The sequence below is a fragment of the Hoplias malabaricus genome, chromosome 3 (assembly GCF_029633855.1).
Source record: "Hoplias malabaricus isolate fHopMal1 chromosome 3, fHopMal1.hap1, whole genome shotgun sequence".
NCBI lineage: Eukaryota > Metazoa > Chordata > Actinopteri > Characiformes > Erythrinidae > Hoplias > Hoplias malabaricus.
The window spans coordinates 41528782-41552548 of NC_089802.1; the positions used below are offsets into that span (position 1 = coordinate 41528782).

General features: G+C 40.9%; 1 protein-coding gene across 5 annotated transcripts in view; it reads left to right on the top strand.

Annotated features, from left to right (window-relative positions):
• The window catches only part of foxp1b (forkhead box P1b), a 264654-nt gene that overhangs the window by 22016 nt on the left and 218871 nt on the right, over positions 1 to 23767 (top strand). For all 5 annotated transcript variants that reach the window (XM_066662601.1, XM_066662598.1, XM_066662603.1 and 2 more), the window contains 2 exons: positions 7198 to 7248; positions 7500 to 7585. In XM_066662601.1, coding sequence (XP_066518698.1) covers positions 7541 to 7585 — 45 coding nt within the window. In that variant the 5' untranslated portion in view covers positions 7198 to 7248; positions 7500 to 7540. The remainder of the gene's footprint in view (positions 1 to 7197; positions 7249 to 7499; positions 7586 to 23767) is intronic.

Below are 23767 nucleotides of genomic sequence, written 5' to 3' on the forward strand. Positions count from 1 at the left end.
AGAGGTCAGTTAGGTGTGTCCGGTGAGCTGGCTCTCTCAGTGGAAGAGTGTGAAGGGTTTAAATGGACTCTGGCATTGATCTAATGTGTACTTAGTAGTGTTGGCCTATACATCGTCTTTGCTGGTGTATCAGGATAACATGGCTGAACCGTTTGGGGTATCTATGTGTTTCTAATTATTCTGACCTCCCAACAGCACCCTACGGTGGCTGGGAAGGCCCAACGAGCTGCAAATTAAAACGAGCTACCAAAGCACAAAACACATTCATCAAAAAGATGACACCAGGGATTCGTTTGAAAAAACGAATGTTCTTAAAGGTGGATTCCACTAGATATTCAAGATGTGAACAAATTTATACAGAATAATCATCCTGTGAATAGTTCACAGAGGCAGTGATGGGGAGTTCAGTAACCAAAGATATTGTGCCATATTTCGCCGTATTGTCCATCCCTGGTATATAGTGTATAGTGAGTGTACGTACAAAGCACCTCAAGGTGAACCCCATAAGAACTCGAGCGCAGAAACTTGGACAAGTCTAATTTTCTCACACGTGGTGGTTTTTCCTTTGTGCAAAGTGCATCTTTTCTTGCACGGTATGTTTCTACCCGCTCGTGACAGCACTCTCCGCTGCATGAAGTGTTTTATTTTTCCCTTGGGCAGGTTGTTTTTCCTGCTCACAATTTTTAAATGGGATCTTATGCCATAGATCAGGCTGCTTCTCTTGGCAACAAGCATTCTAGTTTTCCCACTGTTACAGGCCGTCTAATGGATTAAGTGCCATATGTTTACAGTTAAGAACTTTGTATTAAAAGTATTTATTTTTATTTATAATTCTGGGGAGAGAATTCAAAATGATTTACACCATTCCAGTGAAATCTTTCCTTGTGATTTAAGTATTAGCTTATAATGTGCATGTATATTGTGTTCTGATAATAAAAATGTAAATATTCTGTATTAATGAATGTTTGGTGAATCTGTCTGCATTTTTTAGAAGGATGTCATTTAAGAACTGTAACTGTTAAAAAAAAAAAAAGTTATATTGTGATAAATATCGATAATAATTGGGCTATATTTCCCAGCTCTAAAGGTAACTCACTCACATTTAACAAAATGCTACCCAAGGGCCGTCCTTTGACATTCAACCCTAGAACTCACTGTTTCGGACTGGTAAACATTAGCACAACAGAAAATTAGTTTAGTTTGTAAAATACACACACACACACACACACAGAGTCTCACATTCAGAGGCTAATTTCTTGTAGGAGACTTGACACACAAATAAGTGGCAATTATCAAAGTACTCCGAAGCGGCTGGTAACTAGATTTCTCTTTGAAAACTGACAGTGATTGCAGTTTGTGTGGAGTACGCAGATTAAGAGCACATGGTGGAGAAGCTGAGCAGCTGCTGAGCAAAAAGCCAACAAACACGAGAGAGAGAGAGGCGCCTCATTCTCTGCTTTTTGAGAGCAGTGATGTTTTGAGTGTTTATGATTGGCTGTGTGTTAAACTCCACACAAAACCAGAAGAAACAACATCAAATTGGAATCGCAAGAGAATTCTTGCCATTTCATTCTTTCTCTCAGTGTATACTTTGTATTTCTCTTGACTTGCTTCCTTTCTCTTCTCTTCTCTTCTCTTCTCTTCTCTTCTCTTCTCTTCTCACATCCACCCCCCAATATGTCACTGACCATATATTTGTAAATATTAAAAGAGGGCCTGATATTTTGTGGGTGCTTATTATGTATTGTCTGTTTTGTATATATTGTGTATTGTGTGTGTGTGTGTGTGTGTGTGTGCGTTCTGAGTGTTTTGTATATTTTGTATTGTCTTCTCTTGTTGTGTGTGTTCTGTGAGTTTGTATCTTCCATGTGTGTTGTAAGGGTTATTTGTTCTGGGTTTTGTGTGTGTGCGCATGTGTGAGCTCTGTGAGTTCTGTGTTATATATGCAGTATGTTGTATATGTACGTGTGTGTGTGTTTGTGTCCATGTTTTGCGAGCACATTTTGTGCAGGAACGCCAGGAACGCGGTGGTCTAATCATCTCTTATCTGGGGGCAGGAATGTGTCCCGAACAAATACACACTCAAACATTCTCACACACACACACACACACACACACACACACACACTCTGAGCCCTTTGGCGGCAGGGTTAGAGTTTGACTGAATTCCTCTCTGGTGAATTATGTGGCAATATCTGGAGTGTGTTGTGTCTGGATCTGACTCAGAGAGGCCGGGGTTAAATTTGGTTTCGATGGTGGTGTTGTCCTTTCATTGCATCAGTGACCAAAATAACAATGTCTTTTTTGTGATGGCACAGTTTTGGTAAATTCAGGTAATCACAGCCTCTCTCTCTGTCCTGTGGATTCTGATGCTGAAACCCTGGTTATCACACTGCAGTTAGCCACACATTTGTCTATAGGAATAGCACAGTCATTCACATATGAACTTATTATAATCACGTGTGCTGTTGCATTTATTTCTGTGAAACCAAAATCTCGCTCTCCAGCACAAGTCCAGTCATAACGTCCTTAAGGCTACGTTCACATTACAAGCCTCATTAATCAGTTCTAATTTTTTTTGCTCAGATAGAATTTGGCTAAATTGATGGCATTCATAAATGCAAGTGACCTGTACCTCTCTGTAATGTTATGAACAAGTCTGAAACATTTCGCGTGGGCACATCTACATATTTATGTGCAGTTCTCTCTGGTTTGTTTACGTTCAGAAGTCTGCGTCTTTTAAGCTACAGCGGCAGTAATGAGGAGAACATCTCACCTGCATGGCCCTTTTTCTAAGAGTCAGCACATTATTCTGGTGCAGAAGCCATCGTTGCACCCGCACAGAGCGGTTTGAGACAGTGCTGTGGTCATCAGCCAGCGCTGGCAGTGACTGCAGGCTATGTACATGCGTACAGGCAAAAAGACACTTGAAATCTGATCTGAGTGTTAATATTCATGTCGCATTCTCACGAATTAGATACAATATCCAGTCTAGGACCATATATAAAAGTGACTCCATTCTGATATGCAAAGACCAGATTCAACATGTTCACATGGCCCTGAAAAGTGTCTAATTAAGGCAAAAAAAACCCTAAAAATTCACTTCAGATTTATAATGTGAATGTAGCCTTATGATCTGAAGAAGTGATAAAACCTTTTGTGCTTTATATAATGGGCTCCTGACCAATGTTTTTTTTTTTTTTAATTTGACAGGGGGGCTGATAATTTGGGTGGCATATTCTTTCACATTTTCAGAGTAGACATATTAAGCTCATACAGTAGGTCTTAATTTTTTTAACTGCAGTATTTGATATAGGTTCTATGAGAAAATGTTATTAAAAAAAAAATAATGGTAATTGTGTTGTTGTTATTTCAGTTCAGTACCAAATGACCCATGGCTTGGTACAGGTCTGCAGCCTAGAGGTTAGGATCCTGTGTTTTATGATATGGATCTCATAAATAATAAACTATTTTCACTAATACATACCTGGGTGGTTTAAATGGTCAGAATAACCACTGTAGCCCTTCTAGTGTTGCAATCACCTGTTCTTATTGAAGCACTTTACTGAACATAAACCTCTCACAGTAGCCTTTCTAAGGCTGGACATTAATTCAGTATCAATATAAATTGCAATTTAAAATGTTTTAATAACAGTTATATTATTTAAAAACACATTTTCTATTTTTCAATGTACATTATTTACAACATCTGTCACTGACTGATGTTCATCACAGGGTGCTGTCGTTAGTTAAAAATATTAATATTGACGAAGCCAATAGGTTTATGTTTGATGGTGATGTCATGTTTCTTGTTTGTTCATATCAGAATTGTCTCGACAAAAATGAAGAAATATATTGTAATATAAATTTTGGACGTATCGTCCAGCCCTAAGCCTATGACTGTTCAAACTATGCAAACAAATCATGTTTATTCTTCCTTTCTTTGCTGACATTTACCCAAAACCACAACCTCAATACTTAGATCTTGATCTAGTCATGAAGCAGATGACTTGCCAAAAATATATTCAAATAGATTAGTACGGTATATTGATGGTCATTTAGGATGATATTTTGTTTACAGAATTGAAATGTTGCAAGAAATATGTAAAAAATAACTTGTGCTGAATAGTTTACGGTTCTATTGCTAATTGTATATAGAACAGATATTCCTAATGAATAATAATAATTCCTAATATTCCTATGTGGCTAATGAAAAAGTGTTTCAAAACTCTTAAATTGCAGTGTATGGGCAACAAAACTGCATTCATGAAGACTGCCGAGCCTTGTATGTTGTTGACAGATCTGTGTCCTAGAATTAATTGTTATAGATTGTAATGTAATGTGGTCATGTACAAGACCATTGTATTCCACTGATATATAGATAAGATTATAGCATAATAAAATTACTTCCTATTAAAGATCAATTAAATTTAGCCAAAATGTAGTTATTAAAAATATTCAGAAATTGGATTTGGATGATATTTTTATTTCCTAAATAATGAATACAAGAATAATATTAATAACAAAATGAAACCACAGGTTTTAAACAAATAGACAAAACGGCTCCAGAATTGAGAGACCAGAGAAAACCAGAGAACAGAACAGTGCAAATACTAATAGTAGTAGTAATAATAATAACACAAAAACTTTAGTTATAGTATGTATTTTCATGCAACAGAATGCAGCTGAAAATGCTTCACAATACAATTAATAACAGAAAAGTAAAAGTAATTAACAATAGAAATGAAAATAAAATAAAAAATAAATTTTTAAATAAAGTTAAAAAATAAAGTTGAATTAAAAATAATATTCAATAATGAATACATAAGAAAGATGAAACTGAGAAGTAGATAAATACATAAATCATACATTTAAAATCAGTAAGAGACATATCTGAGAGAAACAGTTACTAAGGAAATACTAAGCTAAATATAAATGTTTCCAGCTGTTTTTTATTTATTTATGTTTTTTAATAACCGATGACGCATGACAAATTAATTGGTAACACCAAAAATATTCTTGATATTCATTCTTATATAAACCAACATGTAAACACAAAGTGTAATATTGAGATCTGCAAAAATGATTGAGTTGGTGTCCAAATATAGAACAATATGGTAATTATTGTGACAGACTGAGTTGTTGATGGAGAGGTATAGAATAAATGACAGAAACAGGCACTGAGCCTTGGGCCTAAAGACTCTCACTGTCAGAGAGAGAGAGAGAGAGTGGGGGGGGGAGACAGACAGACAGATAGACAGGCAGATAGACAGTGTGTGTTAAGCGGACAGTGTTGTGGAAGTTGACGGTGAACAGTGTGACATCGGTGGCGTTCCTCTGTGATGGCGGGCAGTCAAGGTGTCATCAATACACCCCTCATCAGTTTAATGAATGGCGAACATTCTTTAGTCTCTCTCTCTCTCTTAATGAGAGTGCCACACTAAGTGCTGACCACTGTACGGGGGGTTTTACTGCACATCACAGCGTCGTCTGGCCCATGCAGATGTGATGAGGCGGTGTGTCACTCTCCTCCCGAGCTCTGACTGGCAGAGTGTGGACGCAGCGTTTACGGTTATGAGTTGGGTGCTTTATTGCAAACGCACTGCAGATTTCATCTGATTATTAGATGAGTAAATATCAGTCAGAAAGCCTCTGTGTTTTGTGTGTGTGTGTGTGTGTATAAAAGGGAAGAAAAGAAAATGTCGCTGGGTGTTAAGATGCATTTAGGTCGATGTGTGAACTTCTGGAATCAGTTTGTCAGCTCTCAAATCATCGTCTGTGGTTTTATTTCATCACGTTTGTGTGTTTTTTCCTTTCTCTTTGACTCAGCCATGTTTATGTGGGTTGTGTAAAATTAAGGGACGCCCCCCGCCTTTAGAGAGAGGTATCAATTCCTGTTTGTAATTTGCTGATCTTCATCTGAATGTCTGTCTCTCTCCCTCTCTCTCTCTCCTAACCTTTCTTTCCCTGTCTCTCTCTCTCTTCTAACTTTTCTTTCTCTCTCTCTCTCTAGCTCACTTTCCCATCTCTTTCCCTATCTTTTCTCTCATTTCCTTTTTTCATTTATTCTCTCTCTCCTCTCTCCCTCTTTCCCTGTCACCTCTCTCACCCCACTCTTACTTTTCTTTCTCCCCCTTTCTCTCTCTCTCGCTCTCCCTCTCTCTCTCTCTCTCTCTCTCTCTCTCTCTCTCTCTCTCTTCTATACTGATGCTGATATGAGTTGTTATTATTACTATATAAATGAATAGCAGTTCCTCAGGGGTAAACGAAGATAAGAAAGTTATGCATTTTAAAGGATCAACTTCATAATACATAAATAACAGGAAAAGAAATGAATTGAATAACAATGATATGAGACTGTAAAGAATGTAATGAGGTTGATGCAGTGGGTTATTTTTGGGTGTAGTTTGTTAAAAGCATGGTATTGAACGGAGCTCTTGGTTGTGGCCTGCTGGCCAGGTTAGACACACCTCTGTTCACCTGCAGGATGTCATGGATGAATTAGAGATGAAATAAATGTGGATGTTTGTGTTCTGCCCCTTAAGTCTATTCCCTCAGCTCGACAGATTTGTCTTAAAGCTTTATTGGCTGAATTACTGAGTAAAATGGCTTTTATGTTTATTCAGTACATTTTTAATGCTTATTCTGTCCGTGTAATTCCTGAGATGAACGTTGGTGGTGGGAGATGTTAAGTCTTAAGCTGGGATTTTTCTCAAAAAATCATTGCTTTCGTTCTGTCCATTTTCACTTTTCCACAAGGGGAACACAGTTCTGGGTCTTAATGAAAAAATCTGTGTCCTGCTTTGGTCAAAATATCACAAGGATCAAACATCACAGCGGTGTTCTCCCACTGTCTAAACTGCCCTGTTCAGAACGCCTGCTTTCAGCGCCTGTTCCTTTAAATGATAATGAGCCGCTCGCTGTTCACCCCGACCCCGAGTGCACAGCAGTGAGGAGCAGAAGCTCTGGTTTTTATTATTTTCCCTCTGTTCTATTTCTTCTCATTCTCGTTTTCTCTGTTTTACCCTGCTCTCTTCTGTCTGCTTGCGCCACACAAACTAACCACACAAATGCAGGTCCAGTGCTGTGATTGGAGAGACTCAAACGGGGAGGTGGGACCACTGTAAAGTCTTAGAACTTAATGTCAGGAGTGGGGAAATATCAGAGCGACTCATTTTATCTTGTTTTCTGACTTAGGCAGCACACGGGAAGCTGACGGGGTGGTCTTGTTTCACACTGTGTGAGTTGGTGAGTTCCAGATTTACAAAGTTTTTGCGCTAATGAACTTGTCTAATAATGTATCCCCCATAAGGGCTGAGGCTTTACAGTAAGTTTCAGAATTGATCATTGATACATTTGGTTAAATGTTTTTTGTTGGTACTAAAATGATTAATTTGTAATAATTTGCCTTCTGATGTTAAGCGATTCAGACATTTTATTTGGTGAAGAATTCATGTTTTGATAAATCTTTCTCTTTCTGTTCATTTCTGCTTTTATAGATCGAGTTTACTGCCTTCTGCGTTCCCTCCTATTTTGTCCCATGCTGAATTCTGATTGGAGGAATGGCGTGCCACTCGTGACTAAGGTAAACCATCACCTCAGCTTCTCATTTTTTTTACAGGGTCCATCACTTTTCAGTGCGGGTTTTTAAATTTATGATGTGTTTGTGTGACTGTAGCACATAAGTGACCAGAGATTGACACTGCGTCTAGCTCTGCCCATACATTCTTGCTCTGCCCTCTTGGTAACCCAAGGTGAAGGGTGAATAGCGGGTAATCTGGTACGCTCCAGGTTTCTTGCCACTGAAAAAAGGGACACACAACACATGATCACAGATCTGAAAGCATCCAGAGCCATACCAAACGGAGCAGTGGAAAACAGGCCTTAGACAGCTGCCCATGTGGACAGTGGGCATTGAGGCAGCCCATTAGGAATTCCCTTTTTAATCCGACTGAAACCCATACACACATTTAAATTTCCAGGTAACCTAAATTCACACCTCTTTTCCTGACATGTGGGCCACTTTAGTAGGCTGAGGTGTGGTGGTCTTTTCGCTTGAAAGGCCTTGGCCAGTTCGGCTTGGTCACTGTTGACCTGTGTGTACGGTGAGAACTTGTTTTTATGCATCGTTCATTCACTGGTCTTTCCGCTGCCCTACAGACGTATTTCCTTGTCGTTTTTGCTTGGTGCCAGTCAGGCTCACACACACACACACACACACACACACACAAACACTCTCTCTCTCTCTCTCTCTCTCTCACTCACACACATCCTGATGCAAAAGTGAATGTGACATTTGTGCCGAGGTAATGGAATCCATGTGCAATTAAATCCCGACTGTGAAGAAGACTATAGCTGTGCCTCATCCCTCCATTTGCTCTATCTCTCTCTCGCTCTCTCTTTCTGTCCCTCCATCCTCTTCACCTTCATTCTCTGTCAGCAGGGGGATGGAGGAATCTCTCACTCTCCTCTCCCCAGCCCCCCCCCCCCTCGGTTTTTATTTTGTTCTCCACGTCAGTTTTGTTTTCTGATCTCCTTTCTCAAAACGCACTCTCTCCTGGCAATGAATTATGGTAAATGTCAATTAAAACAAACAAAATGACAGTAATAATAACTCCCCCTCCTCCCCTCCCTTCAGTTTCCCACCTCCTTTCTTTTCTGACGACTGTAATGTAGTCGTGGATTCAAATTTCAGTTATAAACATGACGTTGGAAGGGGGTAGATGCTGCCATGGCTTTAATGAATTGTGCTGAAGGTGATAGTTGTTATTTTGCAGACGACCCCTGGCTTGCGGTGAGAGAAATACCTAGTGGAGGATGGAGAGAGGAAAGGAAGGGTGGAGGAAGAGCAGAAAGAGGGAAAGAAAAAAGGAGGAGGGAAGGTCCCATTCCCCTGCTGCAGCAGTGGCCACTACACTTAACGCCTCATTTGCGAGCTTGTGGTGGGCAGTGGCTTGAATCATTGATCTGTGCCAGTGTGGAGAAGCCTCTGTGCTCCCTCTTTCTTTCCCTCTCTCTGTCTTTCTTTCTTGCTGGCTGGTGGTGAGGCTGGAAGCATGGTGCAGTGGCCTAAGCCTTGTCTCTGTCATCAGAAGGTCGCTTGTTCATTCCCCTTCGGAAGCAGAGAGTCAAGAAGGGTACGATCGCCCTTGCTTTCTCTGGGTGTGTCGGACGGTCCTCTCTCTCTCCTATCATCAGCTCAGTGCCAGCCAAACATGTGCCATGTCTGTTAGCTGACAGATGTGGATGATTAATAGGATGATTCTCCTCCAAGCGTGTTGAGCTCCAGTGGTATTGTGTTAGCAGCAGTTGGAAAAGAAGCAGTACACTCTCAGAAAAGTACAACAGTGGTTTTAAAAAGCAGTTGTGTTACCTAAAGGTTCATTATAATCCCTTCTTCATAGGGCTGGCCCCATATATTTGGTTTTTAATTTTGAGATTATGATATACATGTTTTTATTCATTTGTTTATTTATGATTATTTTCTTCATTATTATTATTATTATTATTATTATTATTTTATTTTATTTTTTTACATTTTTTTATAATATAAATTTGGCTGTTGTTAAAGGCAACACTCCATCCTTATCAACATTAAAGTCCTGAATGCAGCCTGTCAAACATGCTACAACAACCTAGACCAGACCACCTCCACAAAACTGTGGTTAACTCATGTATAATCTGTGCCCTTGTTTATTATGGAATATGGTAAGTTATGTTAACTAACTAAAGGTACTGACTATGTACCACACTGAGGGTAACACCACAGTGACAATGTAGTTGTCTTTACCCATATCAGAAGAAGCTTGTGCCCCTCACCCTCTCAGGCTGGATCATGGTGTGTTTGGGAGAGTGCTGACTAACTGGGTAAGAACAAAAACATATAAATATATCAGTTAAAAACAGAAAACACTGCTTGGACACTATTACAGTCAGCATGACGTTTTTCCTCTGGTGTTTTGCATATACAGGGGATTTGTCTGAGTGAGGGACACGTCTGATGTCTACAATACTAAACAATCAGAATGAGTACACTGTTTTCAGCATCCATCCCAGATAAGAAAATATGAACATGGAAAATAAATGAAAAGATAATAACTTAAGAGATGGGGGAATGTGTACATATGAGCAGCGTCTAAAAATAAAGTGTAATTATTCTATATTACAGTGTGCTGAGTGTTTTGCATTTGTGATGCATTTGGAACAGAAAAAGGTTAAAAAGTTAGAAACTGGTTTTGAAGTATGTCAGTAAAATTATACTTAAACTCCAAAGCAATATCACACATACACTGAAGACATAGAAGATATGGATACGTGGAAATGATGGATGAATGGATAGAAAGAAGGAAAACTGAATTGATTAATGAACAAAGAAACTGTATTGCCTCAGCTCACAATCACCTCAGAGTTTACTCCCTCAGCTCACAATCACCTAAGCGTTAACTCTCCTCATTCCTCAATCACCTCAGAGTTTACTCCCTCAGCTCACAATCACTTCAGCCTTCACTCCCTCAGCTCACAATCACCTCAGAGTTTACTCCCTCAGCTCACAATCACTTCAGCCTTCACTCCCTCAGCTCACAATCACCTCAGAGTTTACTCCCTCAGCTCACAATCACTTCAGCCTTCACTCCCTCAGCTCACAATCACCTCAGAGTTTACTCCCTCAGCTCACAATCACTTCAGCCTTCACTCCCTCAGCTCACAATCACCTCAGAGTTTACTCCCTCAGCTCACAATCACCTAAGAGTTAACTCTCCTCATTCCTCAATCACCTCAGCCTTCACTCCCTCAGCTCACAATCACTTCAGCCTTCACTCCCTCAGCTCACAATCACCTCAGAGTTTACTCCCTCAGCTCACAATCACTTCAGCCTTCACTCCCTCAGCTCACAATCACTTCAGTCTTCACTCCCTCAGCCCACAATCACTTCAGCCTTCACTCCCTCAGCTCACAATCACTTCAGCCTTCACTCCCTCAGCTCACAATCACCTCAGAGTTTACTCCCTCAGCTCACAATCACTTCAGCCTTCACTCCCTCAGCTCACAATCACCTCAGAGTTTACTCCCTCAGCTCACAATCACCTAAGAGTTAACTCTCCTCATTCCTCAATCACCTCAGCCTTCACTCCCTCAGCTCACAATCACTTCAGCCTTCACTCCCTCAGCTCACAATCACCTCAGAGTTTACTCCCTCAGCTCACAATCACTTCAGCCTTCACTCCCTCAGCTCACAATCACTTCAGTCTTCACTCCCTCAGCTCACAATCACCTCAGAGTTTACACCCTCAGCTCACAATCACTTCAGCCTTCACTCCCTCAGCTCACAATCACTTCAGCCTTCAGTCCCTCAGCTCACAATCACCTCAGAGTTTACACCCTCAGCTCACAATCACTTGCTGTTGTAATCGTATTTGTGCACACGTTACAAATTAGAATGCTATGTAGAGAGCTCATTAGTGTTTGAAACAAACCCTATACACATTCACCTATATACAAAGTATATTTAAACCAATTTCTCACATACTTGTTTCTACAATGATTATCCATTTTATTTTGTACTTTGTAGTTTCACTATTACGGATTGAGGTCAGAGAGGGTTTATTTGGGTGGGGTATCTTTCTACAAAGTACAGCTATATATGTAAAATGCCCCCTCAGCTTACTCTCCCAACCTCAGGCTCAGGGGCTGGCCCCTGGCACTGACCATGGAAACGGAGAGGCGTTCACACATCCTCCAGATAAAGAGAATAACAGAAAAGAAATAGCTGAACCGAGCAGAGTCAGCTTTATTTATTTAGCTTGTTTATTGTGTTGGATGAAGAGCTGTTGTGAGTCTTTTTTTTTTTTTTTTTGCTAAAAGTTTGCAAAGCTCTTAAATTCTTTTGTTTTCTTTTGCTCACATTCTTTACCCAAAAATACATCTTGGATCCTATTGGCAAAAGTGAAGAAAAAAATGAAAAATAAATTAATGTTAGTGACATAAATGACACTTTGCATTACATGTCCCAATTCTTGTAGGCATCCTTTGATCCAGAAATAATCATTCAGCCATGTAATGGTTAGTGTGTTCAGGTACTGGTGTTGGCTGATCAGTTCTGAATCACAAACACCACTCCAGCCCTTGGCAGATATATTGGATGGAGCTCCATACAGTACCCAGCGTCAGGGGGCATTTAAACCCCTCTAACCCATGTGTGTCCTTTGGGCATGGACCTTACACTTCTGTGGATGCTTCACAGCATCCCGTTTTATAGGTGAAACTTCAGACGCCAGATTATCGTTGCAGTGACCAACGCTGAGTCTGCTTCTCTTCAGCTAACATTTTGACCTGCTTTATTTTCAATTTTGAAAGAAGGGTGGAAGTCCCCTTCAGCATCTCCTCTTGGCTCAGAGGGGTGTGTGTGTGCGCGTGCTCCTGTTCTCTTTGTCTTGCCGACGTTGCATTACATAACTTGTGAGTGTAAGTGTGTATGTGTGAGTGTAGGGAGACATGAGTAATACCTCCCAAAATAGAGAGGTCAGCGCGGCTGCTCTGGAGCCGAGCTGAAGGTTAATTTGCAGCGAAAATAAAATGGACCTCTCTATTTCCTCCTCACCCTCCGAGGACAATAAACCTCACTCTGCCTCAGCAGCTTCTGGCTGGCGGCGGCGGTAGCCTTTAGACCTGTCCTCAAACACCAACGTTGCCATCTTTTCCCACCCTCTTCCATCTAATTATTTTTTTGTTCTGAACTAATGGAAATATCCTAGGCCTAGGGAGATCTGTTGGACCTCAGTGCTCGGTCCTCGTCTCGCTCCAGATGAGATCGGTGTGACAGATAGACAAAGCAAATTGGTCTAATTGTATAATTGCCCAGGATCAGTCAGTTTGGCAGAAAAGTGGAGTGATTTGGGAGCAGATTGTAGCCAGCTATGGCCTTTAGTTGCTTATTTGTGGCCGTGAACCGGAGAGAAGCGCGCAATTAATGACATTCATTCCAGCCACGGGCCTGAGAAGTGTACACACACTGTACACACACACACTCCCAAAGCAGCCCCAAGCCATCCGAACGCAAGAAGTGTGAGATATTGCCCTTTTCTTCCCGTCTACCTCTCAGGCTGTTGTTCTGGAGGTTGGATACACTCTTTACTCAGCGTCCCTCCGGCCTTTTGACCGGGCGACCGGAAACTTAACACTCACTTAGCCACCGTTTAACACACGGCCCACTTCACCACTCCGCCACTGATTATATCACTAGCCTCTCTCTCAGTGAAGGAGGCTCTGTTACAATTCATTGGCTCTTAATTTAAAAGAACATTCCTTTAAATATTGTCTTTTAAATATAATCCCTTTTCTGTATCTTGGGGCTCCCTGGTTAGGTCCCTGTACAACTCCATGTCTGTGAGGAGTTTGGTGTGTTCTCGCTGTGTGTGGGGGTTTCCTCCTGGTTCTTTGGTTTCTGTCTACAGTCAAGAAAATAAAAAAGTCCACAGGTGTGTGTTTGTGTGTGTGTGTGAGTGACTGGATGAGTTTGTGAAATTGGGCATTGGCCCAATGTGTGTGTGTGTGTGTGTGTGTGTGTGTATGAGTGTGTGATGCGCTGTGAAGGAGTGACACACTGTCCAGCACCCAATGATTCCGGGTACACTCCGGATACACCACTACTCTGATCTGATCATGATGAAGCAGTTACAGAAGATGAACGAATTAATGGTTTCCCGGGAAGTCAGACAGTGAAGACTCCCTGCACATCTGTTAATGCTAAGAACCACACGTTTCACTGATCCTTCCTCTAAAGTCAGTACCCTGTCTGAAAGAACATATATTTTAACCCATGGACAGTGGAATTCACCAATGCACAGAAGAACTAATAAAAATACAATTTGAAGGTGAAACAATGTTTGGCATTAGTTTGGGCCAAAATGATGCAGCAGTTTGAGATTGTTTGTCTACATTGTGGTAGTTGCTGGCTGCTAATTGATTAGTATTGAATGATGTAGTGTAGTGTCCCTTCTCTCCATGTGGTAGACTGTGGTAGGAGGTTATATCTGATAAAACTTCATTAGTAAGACTCTATTCTTAACATGTTTCTTCTCTGTCACATATCTTTTTTTTAAATCTATGAGTCTGAACACAAGCTTAACACAACCAAATGCTATAAATGTAACCGTAATCACTGTGACATTTGCCGTGAGACACCCAGCCCTTAGACGTGGACATTCTGTCCTAACGTTATGTGGTTGTCTCCTGTGGCATTTGGTGTTAGCTTAGTTCCTTTGGCATTGAGTGTGTACTGCTGGCCCTAGTAATAAGTGTTACGTAAGGTGGTTAGGTTAAATAAACTCCATTTGCTTTAATTCCTTTAAATGGTCATTTACTCGCTGGTGTGTTTTTCTGTTTGCTGCTAGTTTCAGTCACTGATTTGTGGCTCTGACAACAGATTTAGATATAAATTCTCAATTTCTTTCATTTTTCAAAGGCAGAAAATGGCTTTAATGCCATGAGAGCCATTTTGTGTGTGTGTGGAGATGTGTTTAATGATAGTAGTGACTGAGTGCTTGAGAATCAAAAGGATGAGTGCTCTCTCTTTCTCTTTCTCTCTCTCTCTCTCTCTCTCTCTCTCTCTCTCTTTCTCTCTCTCTTTCTCTGTGTCTCACACACACACACACACACACACACACACAAAGACAGCAGCTAGGTTCGGACAGCCGGGGTTCAGAACTGTTCTGTGTGGAGCTCACGAGCTCGTTATCTTCTAATCAGCCGGACACTTTCGTTTGACCTCTCATTACAGACCCACTCGGGTCCTTCGTCTCCTTCCCTCCTTAAAGGAAGACGTCGGCCCAAACCCACAGCGGCGCTACTAATGAGTGAAGGCTATGAGGGGCTGGTTGGGTTAGTGTCCATCTTAACTAGTCTGCAGTCTCTTAATTGTAAGCCCTGCTCGCTTTGTAATGAAGAAGATTGTATTAAAGGAACGGCTCACAAAAACTGTTTTGTCTATTTAAAGAATCTAAATCTGGGGAAATTCAACATTTGAAAATAAGAGGTGACTACTCAGCACAGTGAGTGATGTATGATTGCGCAACATCATTTCAGTGCAGCATGAAACAGCAGTGTAAACACTCACTTTATGTCAGAAATCTGTAAACATAATACGCTATATGACTATATGTAGATCATGTGTGGAGCAACAATCTGCCTTCCTCAGATTGTTCTGGTCCTCCATCCATTATGTGGGGCTTCTTTAGTTATGCACTGGACTTACCAAGCTACTATTAAAGAAACTGGCCAAAATAATTTATCATTTTCCTCATTCCCTCCCTCCTCGGAGCTCCAGTGTAAAATTAAAGAAACAAGTTTCAGACACAAAAAAATGCTCTAATGCAAAATTGAGGAAACCCTTGACCAAAGACGTTCTCTTATTTTTTTCGGTGCTAAACTTCTGCACGTTTAATCATACAATTATGTCATAAGATAACAACATGTTTTACGAGCAGGCATACAAGGCTAACACACATGGCATATACTCCCTCACACTACACATTTACACACACATCATTTTAAAAATGAAAACCACTGCGGGGTAAAGTGAAGTGTATCTAGTTGTAAGTGACGCCTGTCAAGGGTTAATATATAAGCAGTCGGCAAGTGAATAGTCAGTCCTTGAAGTTGAGATGTTGGAAGCAGGAAAGAGGGTGAGCGTAAGGATCCTAGGGCTGAGTGGTTGTGGCCCTGTTTGGGTTGGAGCACCTCCAAAGAGGCAGGTGTTGTGCGGTGTTCCCTTTGTACAGGAAGTGAATACATGCTAAAAGTGGTACAAGAAATTACAAGGGTCATTCATGTCCCTCTGATCCAGTTCCACAAAAGAGCAACTGTAGCACAACTACACCATGCTGTTTGGAATAAGATAATCAATGTTACTCACTTTCCCTGTCAGTAGTTTGAATCTTGTGGCTTATTTGGTGTGTGTGTGGTGTATTTCCTATGCATTAGCATAGAACATATGGTATGGGTGTTACAGTCTACACAGTGAAGCTGTTACTGTACTATAGTAAAAGCAGATCACGTTTACTGTTTATTGCTGCTAAGGCTGATATCTACTAATGTTTATTACTGTTTTTGTTATTAATACTTAAATGTATTACCAGTAATATTTATAACTTTTATTTATTGTTACTATTGCAGTTTATTACTTTCAATGTTAATAATATTTATCTTCATTCCTACTAATATTTCTTAGTTACTTTGTATTACTACAACTATTCATTAGACTTAATTTCTATTACTTCTATTGTTTCTTATTCTCAGTGTTTATTACTTGTATTATTATTATTATTATTATTATTATTATTGTTGTTGTTGTTGTTGTTTTTACTCTTACTGTTTATTACTACACCTGTATATTACTATTGTAGTTGCATATTACTGTTTAATTAGTGAATGTAACATGTTTTGGAGAAGACACATTGAAGATGAGGAAAATAAGCTTTTAAAATAAGTTTAGCAAAAAATATTTTTTGAATTACTGTTTGAAATTTGAACTTATCAGTCAAAATGAAAAGTAACTGTGCAATAAAGAGTGCACACAATTAGCACAGCTTGACTGCTTCATATTTTGCGACCAATCGACTGTATTTAGAGTAAGGGAAAGATAAGGTGTAAAGTTAAATAGTAGCTGTAGTAATAGTAGTTTTTATTTTTATTTTTTTATTTTGGAGGACTGTCCCTTTAAGCTCATAAAAGTGTGCCGTCGCTCCTCACAGTGATTTCCTCAGACCGTGGGCGGCCGCACGGCGCTGGGCCGAGGCTGTAAAGACTAGGGTCAGGAAAAGAGCAGGGGTCCGGCATGAAGTCCTGGGCAGCTGGCCGAGCGTGTGTGTGTGTGTTTGTAGGAAATGGTGGAAAACTTGCAATGAGCAGCAAATTAATGCTCTCATATCTCCCATCTCTCCCTTCTCTTCTCTCTCTCTGCTCTTTCCTGTTTGGACTTGAAGGTGATTGGGGGCCCAGCAGTGACAGTTGACGGAAGTAGAGAGAGGGAGAGAGAGGGGGGGGGGGAGGGAGAGGCAGAGGGAGGGGGGATTACAGAGAGTTTGTGTGAATAAGAGTAAGAGAAGAGAAAGAAACATTTAGTGACAGAGGGTGAGAGAATGAGAGAGAGAGAGAAAAAAGTATGTGTGTGAGCGAGATAGGGGTTAGAGATAAAGCAAGTTTGTGTGTATGTATTTGAATGAGAGAAAGGAAGAGAGTGAGACACTAAGTGAGTAAGAGGGAGAGAGAGAGAGAGGGGGTATTTATTTACAGTGAGACGCTCGTGATGCTTGTCAAGGATGCGGTTTCACACAGGATGCCCTCCCCCTCCCCCTCTCTCCTGCAGGTTTAATGGGAGGAGCCAAGGGCACTGGCCTGTATTGTGGACAGTGTTTGGGCTTGGGCTGGAGTCTCTAACCCTCACTCAGCAGCATTTCCTGTCTGAACAACAGCTGGGTTAGCGCAGGTCAGTGGGAATGGGAGTGGAGGGAAGGGGGCCAGGGAGTGGGTGTGTATCCTACACTGGAATTGCTTATGGATAGTTTTAAACAGACTTTCTGCTAAATCCGCACTCTTTGTTTTCTAATGTAACTACTTTTCTGTGTGTGCTGTTTTAGAATTTTTTTTGTTTTTTTGGAACATTGCTGTAAGGAATATATCGCATTCAGCCAGGGTCTGATACTTGATCTCCCGCACTGATTTCACATTCTGGCAACCTTATATCCCCCTGACAATTAATGGAAACTTAATCAAAATCGACAATCAGAACTTCTAATCGACATAATCTTGTCTAAATTGATTATTTCAATTAATGTTATTCTGTCCCTACTGTGTCTTCATGTACTGTTCCTTTAAAACCCAATATACCAAGCTGTAGTCACGTGATTCTGTCGCTATCTGCCACATGGAAGCAACCTAAACACCGAGGCCGACCGAGCGACTCTAGCACCAAGCTAGTACCAAAGAAAAACACTAAACTGTGGTTTGGACATGTTGTGTCCAAACCAGGAGAGGAACAAGCTCCCAGCAACATTATGAAAAATATCTTTAATACTGGAGAATATTTACAGCACGAACCTCATCACTGAACGATGAGGGTCAAAAATACAAAAGCAAAATAGTCGTGGTAAAATGTACAATTAATCGTGATATTGATTTGTGCTCATATCGCCCAGGACTACCCCTAACCAACACTAGGTATTAATCATGGTGACAATTTACTCATTTGCATCATGTGTACAAACCTGTATTTTTAAATGCAGAAAATGTAGTGTACAGCAGCTTGAATGAACAAACTGAGCCTCTGTGTCCTCAATGAATGCAGTTGGAATTCACTCGTTCCAGGGTGTCTACAAACTTTGGGACATATAGGATGTGGAGCAGTACACACATCCTGTCTAGAACATGGGGTTTAGAATTGAGTTGAAGGCTTGTTTTCAGTTCCAAGACCTTTCTTGAACATGACGAACTTGAGAGAGACACTTCTCATTATGAGAGTCGCTTCCTGCCCCCATGTAAATCAGTGGAAGTTTTTTTCCCCCACAACTTTAACTTTTAAATGCATGCATTATATAAATGACAGCACCATTAAAGTTCAAATCAACGTCATGCAACATCATCAGCTTCTAACGAAAGTAATCTGAGCTCCGGTGACCCAGTCCACGCTCATCCTGTGATTTCAGAATCCGCCGTCCAAGTTTATAAGGTTAATGGCCCTAATGAGGCTGAAAACCGCAGCCAGACAGCGTCTCTACTTTTTATTCATGGTTCACTCGTCTAAATAGTGGCAATCGTTTAGCTTCAGTCTAATAAAGAGTGTGGAGCTGTACTTCGGGTAATTGTTCTAACTAGTGCTGAAAGTTGGATTCCACTGTGTGAAAGTCCTGCTGAAGTGAAGTGAATTAATTTGAGAACAATAAGACCTTAACTGACCCTCTTTGAACCAGGTTAACATTTAAAAAGTACATCCTATATAAAAAAATTATAAAAATTATTATTAAAACATATTCCTTTGTGTGTCTGGAGGCCACCAAACCTTAAACTCTGAAACAAGTCAGAAAACATGTTACATAGGGTGCATACACTTTAGAGTTGTGCCACCCCCTCATCAAAGTCTCTCCAATCACAGCTTTGGACCAACTTTAAACAGAGCAAAATGGAAATAAGAGCACAGAGTAAAAAGAGAGAAAATGAGAACGGAGAGGAAAGGCAACCGAGTGAAAAACAGCTAAAAAAAACTGCATTTCAGCTCCTCACTGCTGTGCGCTCAGGTCATTTAAACGAACAGAAGATGAAAACAGCCGTTCTAAACAGGGCTGTTTAGACAGGGGGAGGGGCACTGCTGTGTGGTTTGATGCCTGTGGTATTTTGACCAAAGCAGGTCACAGATTTCTACAGTGGGTGCTCCTTAAGATGAAGTTGAATTCATTGTTATAAAGGGTGTCTATAAACATTTGGACGTTTAGTGCACATTGGTTTTCTTTTACAGTGTTGTAGGAGTGTAACTTTAATATTTATTCTCTATATTGTGAAGTTTACTAATAGTACACCTGGAGTATGCGAGTGCTCTTTTTTTTCACACAACTAAATGCATAGCTTGTGAGAATACAATTGTTGTACCATTAAAGGTGGTAATATCACTGCAGCGCCATTTAAGGCGGAATTGATGCACCACAATATCACTGCAGCATCATTTAATGTGGAATAAATGCACCAGGATATAACTGCAGCATCATCTAAAATGGCACATGCCCCAGATTGTAAATGCAGCATAATTTAAGGTGGAATGAAATCAGCAGAATGTAATTGCATTCTCATTTATAGCAGAACAGATTTCCCAGAATGTAAAAAGGCATCATCATTTAAGGTGGAACAGAAAGGGCAGAATGTAAAAGCAGCATTATTTAAAGAACAGAGTCATCAGAATGTCATTGTAGTGTCATTTTAAAGTGGAACATTTGCCCCGCACTCTTAATTCCATCGTTATTTAAGATGGACCAGAGATAGAGGACTGTTACTTCATCATCATTTATGGTGTAACTGTAGCATCATTTAAAGTAGAATGGAGGCACTAGAATGTAACCGCAGCATAAATTGAAATAAACTGAAACATCATTTAAGGTGGAATGAAAAATTTGAGACAAACTTCAGCATCTTTTTTTTTTTTTTTTTTTTTTTTTGCCATCAATATGAGGACTGAAAAACACATGTATCAGCAGGTTTGACCTGTGATAGTGTAATGTAGCATTGGTGTGTGTCTCTTCTGTGCAGTGGGCTAAAGATGAGACTGGAATATTTCTTGAATCTTGAATAATTAGAATATGCTTTTATTTGAACACCCTCACGTCACACATCTCAACGCACAGCTTTCATGTGAGAGCTTCTTTGGAGAGACGTTCCCAGGTTGGTGCAGTAGAAGGCCCACAGACCGGTGGAGTTTATCTCTGCGTTGACAAAGAGGAGAGAGTGCTGGTTCTGTACAGCTCTGTCTGAGAGGGAGCTAGTGCGCACTTAGCTGGAGGGAACAAGATTAGTGAAAGTGGTGAAGGTGGATGTGAACTGACAACCATGAGCAAAGGAGAGAGAGATGCAAACAAACAAGCTACATGTCGCCCCGGGAGGACACACACACACACACAGAAAGAGAGAGAGGATTTTCTTTCATAAAAGAAGCTTCCAGTCATTTTTGAAAACATGGGTAAAACAACAGTGTATCTATACTGGAAAAATACTTTTGATTAAGTTAATAGCTTTGCCATTCTGCAGTGATATCAGAGGAGGCTATAGTGCTGCAACCACACTGCTGGACTTCAGATAAATGTAGGGAATCATACACTTTCAGAAGATTCGACAGTAATATATTATCACCCTCTTCTGACTCTTCTATGATATGAAGCTGAATTCAGGTTTTTATTTGGCGAAATTTCCTTCAAAACCTTCAATTTTTATCAAGGAAATTTACTAGTTACCTACAGAGATGTCAGCTACAACTAGTGTTTTATGCTCGTTATAAAGTAAATGGTCAGAACATATTGAAACTACGTTATACAAAAATAATGCAACGGTTAAATGGAGAAAATACTGACTTTTGTGTGTTTGCTTGGTCGCTTGTGCAAGGTCTGGCCGGTGAGTCACGTCTCTGCCCTACCCCTCTATCCCAACAAGAACTGAGACACCTTACCCCTAGGCAAAACAAAGGGGGGTTTGGTTTAGATGCTACTCTACACATTCCCCTTCATGCAGTACACTTATCATCATCATCATCATCATCATCATCATCATCTTTTCTGCTTAATCCAACATCAGGTTGCTGTACGCTTTATGATTTTATGACTTTATGATTTATGAAAATGCCCCTCACCCCTGTACCCCCCCCCCCCCACAGTGCTGCTTACCTACAGCTCAAAAGCACTGCCGAGCAAGTTGACAGGATTGGTGTCTGTGATGTCAGAAGTCCTGTGTGTCTAAATCCACATTTTTGAGACCTTTGGAACACTAAATTTTAAAACTGGAAATGCTCAGCCTTGGTGCTGATAATTTATTCACTCAGGATAAGCCTTCTAGCATCTAGACCCCACCACGCGCACATGCTAACAAGGCTAAACATTTGATTTTCACTGGAGCGGGTGATGAGGTTTTAAGAACCCTCACGTAATATAAAAGTTTTCAAACCAATTTAAATGTTCTTCCTGGAACTCTTGAAGTGGTGTTTTTTAGTCTGTGAAACGGCTCTTCACACTCGGACATCTTTAACAGAGTTTCTATAAAGAACCAACCATTGACAGGGGGTTTTTAGGAACCAAAACTGAATTCTTCTGTGTTTTTGCTGATAGGACATTTTTTAACACCTTTATTTTTATTTTAACCATTAAGTTGACTCGGCTGTGAACACAGGTTTAAAACTAGAAACAGCACGAGGAACTGGGCCTGATGAGGCAAGGCGTGTCTGCGACCAGTCCTCGGTTGTGAACTGTAGCCCTTGTTTTACTTGGGAGTTTATTTTACCACGGAATGTGAGTAATATTTACGATGGATTTGCACTGGATAAGAAGAAGAAGAAAAAAGCAGAGCTTGTGAATTTTTTGATATGCTTTATTTCATTTTATTTGATCATGTATTAAGTTAAATCCACTGTGAAACAAATGTGTTTTAAATCCCCCCTTTGGCCATCAGTTAACCCCCAAAACTACCCTCTACCTTCATTCCTTATGTGTAGATCTATGAATATGCAATTAGCCCCTGCCTCTAACTTCACCCACAGCTCCACTGATTGCCTGTAGCCTGTAGTGTGTTGATGGGATTGGTTTCTTAGGTTTGTGATGTAAGAAATGGGCTGAATCTGTATCTTTGCGACGGACTTGGGAACGCTGCAGTTTTAAATGCAGAAATGTTCAGCCACTGCTCACACTGCATATTTCACACAGGATACATCTTTTAGCACCGAAACAACACACATGTCCACGTGGTGTATAGAGGCGAAACACCTGATTTTTTTCTGATAGGAGATTTTGTTGCTTGGATATGATTCAGTGAGTGTGGATTGTGTTATTAAAATAGCAGACTTCTGCAACCCAGCCCCCCCCCCCCCTTACCCACATTTTAAAAATAATATGCAGGAGGCTGGGGCAAGTGAGACAGATAATATATGTGCGAGATTGATCAGTGGCTCGAGACCCCATTATCTCTCTCCTTGTTAATTACAGTGTGCTCAGCTTGCACGTCAAAAGACGGATAATTGAGGAAGGTAAAAAGACATGCCTCCCTTTTTTATTTATGCTTTGGCTTTCAGCTGGCGGCAGCTCCTCTCCCGCCGACGCTCTGTCTCTCGCTCTTCCCTTTTTAGCTCCGTTTATTTATCGTTCCGTAATATTACACTGTCACGGGAGATCATCTTCTCTCCAGATATTATTCACAATCATCACCTTCACACTCTTCCATTTGGACCCTGGCAGCTCTCACGTTACCTTCCTCTCTTCCTCCTGCTCTTTCTCCTCCTTCTCTTCGTCCTCTCCTCCTCCTTCCTCGCCTCGGTTTTGTTCTCCTCCTTTCTCGCTTCCACCTCCTTCTCTTCTTCCTGTCCTCCTCCTTCCACTCCTTGGTTTTGTGCTCCTCCTTCCTCTCTTCCTCCTGCTCTTTCTTATCCTTCTTCTTCCTCTCCTCTGTTTTCTTCTTCCTCTCTCCTGTTTCTTCTCCGCCTCTTCTCCGCTTTCTCCTCCTTTTTTGCCTCCTCCCTTTATCCCCTTCCTTCTCTCCTCCTCTTTCTTCCTCTCCTGTGTGCTCTCCATCTCCTCCTCATCTTTCTCCTCCTTTTCCTTCTGTCCTCTTCTTTCTCCTCCTGTTTGCCCTCCCCTCCTTTTCCTCCTCCCTCCTCCTCTTTTGCCTGCTTTTCTTCCTCTCCTCTTGTTGCTCCTACACTCTATTTCTCTTTCACCTCCTCCGTCCTCTTCTTCCTTTCCTCCTCTTTCTTCTCTTTTCTGACCTCCTATTTCTCAACCTCTGCTTCCTCTCTCCTCCTTTTCTTTCTCTCCTCTTGTTATTTCTGTTTATGTTCCCCTCCTCTTTCTCATCTACTTTCTATCCTCCTCTTCTTCCTCTTCCCCCTCCTCGTCCTCCTGCTGAGTGTAAGGCCTGTGCACATTGTATGGGTTTTCCTGCCCTCCCCTGGGGCACCAGAGGGGCTAATTCTGGTTCTGTGGATCGATATGCGGTCAGGCTGGTGATACCGCTGTCTGCAGACACTCTGCTGATCTAA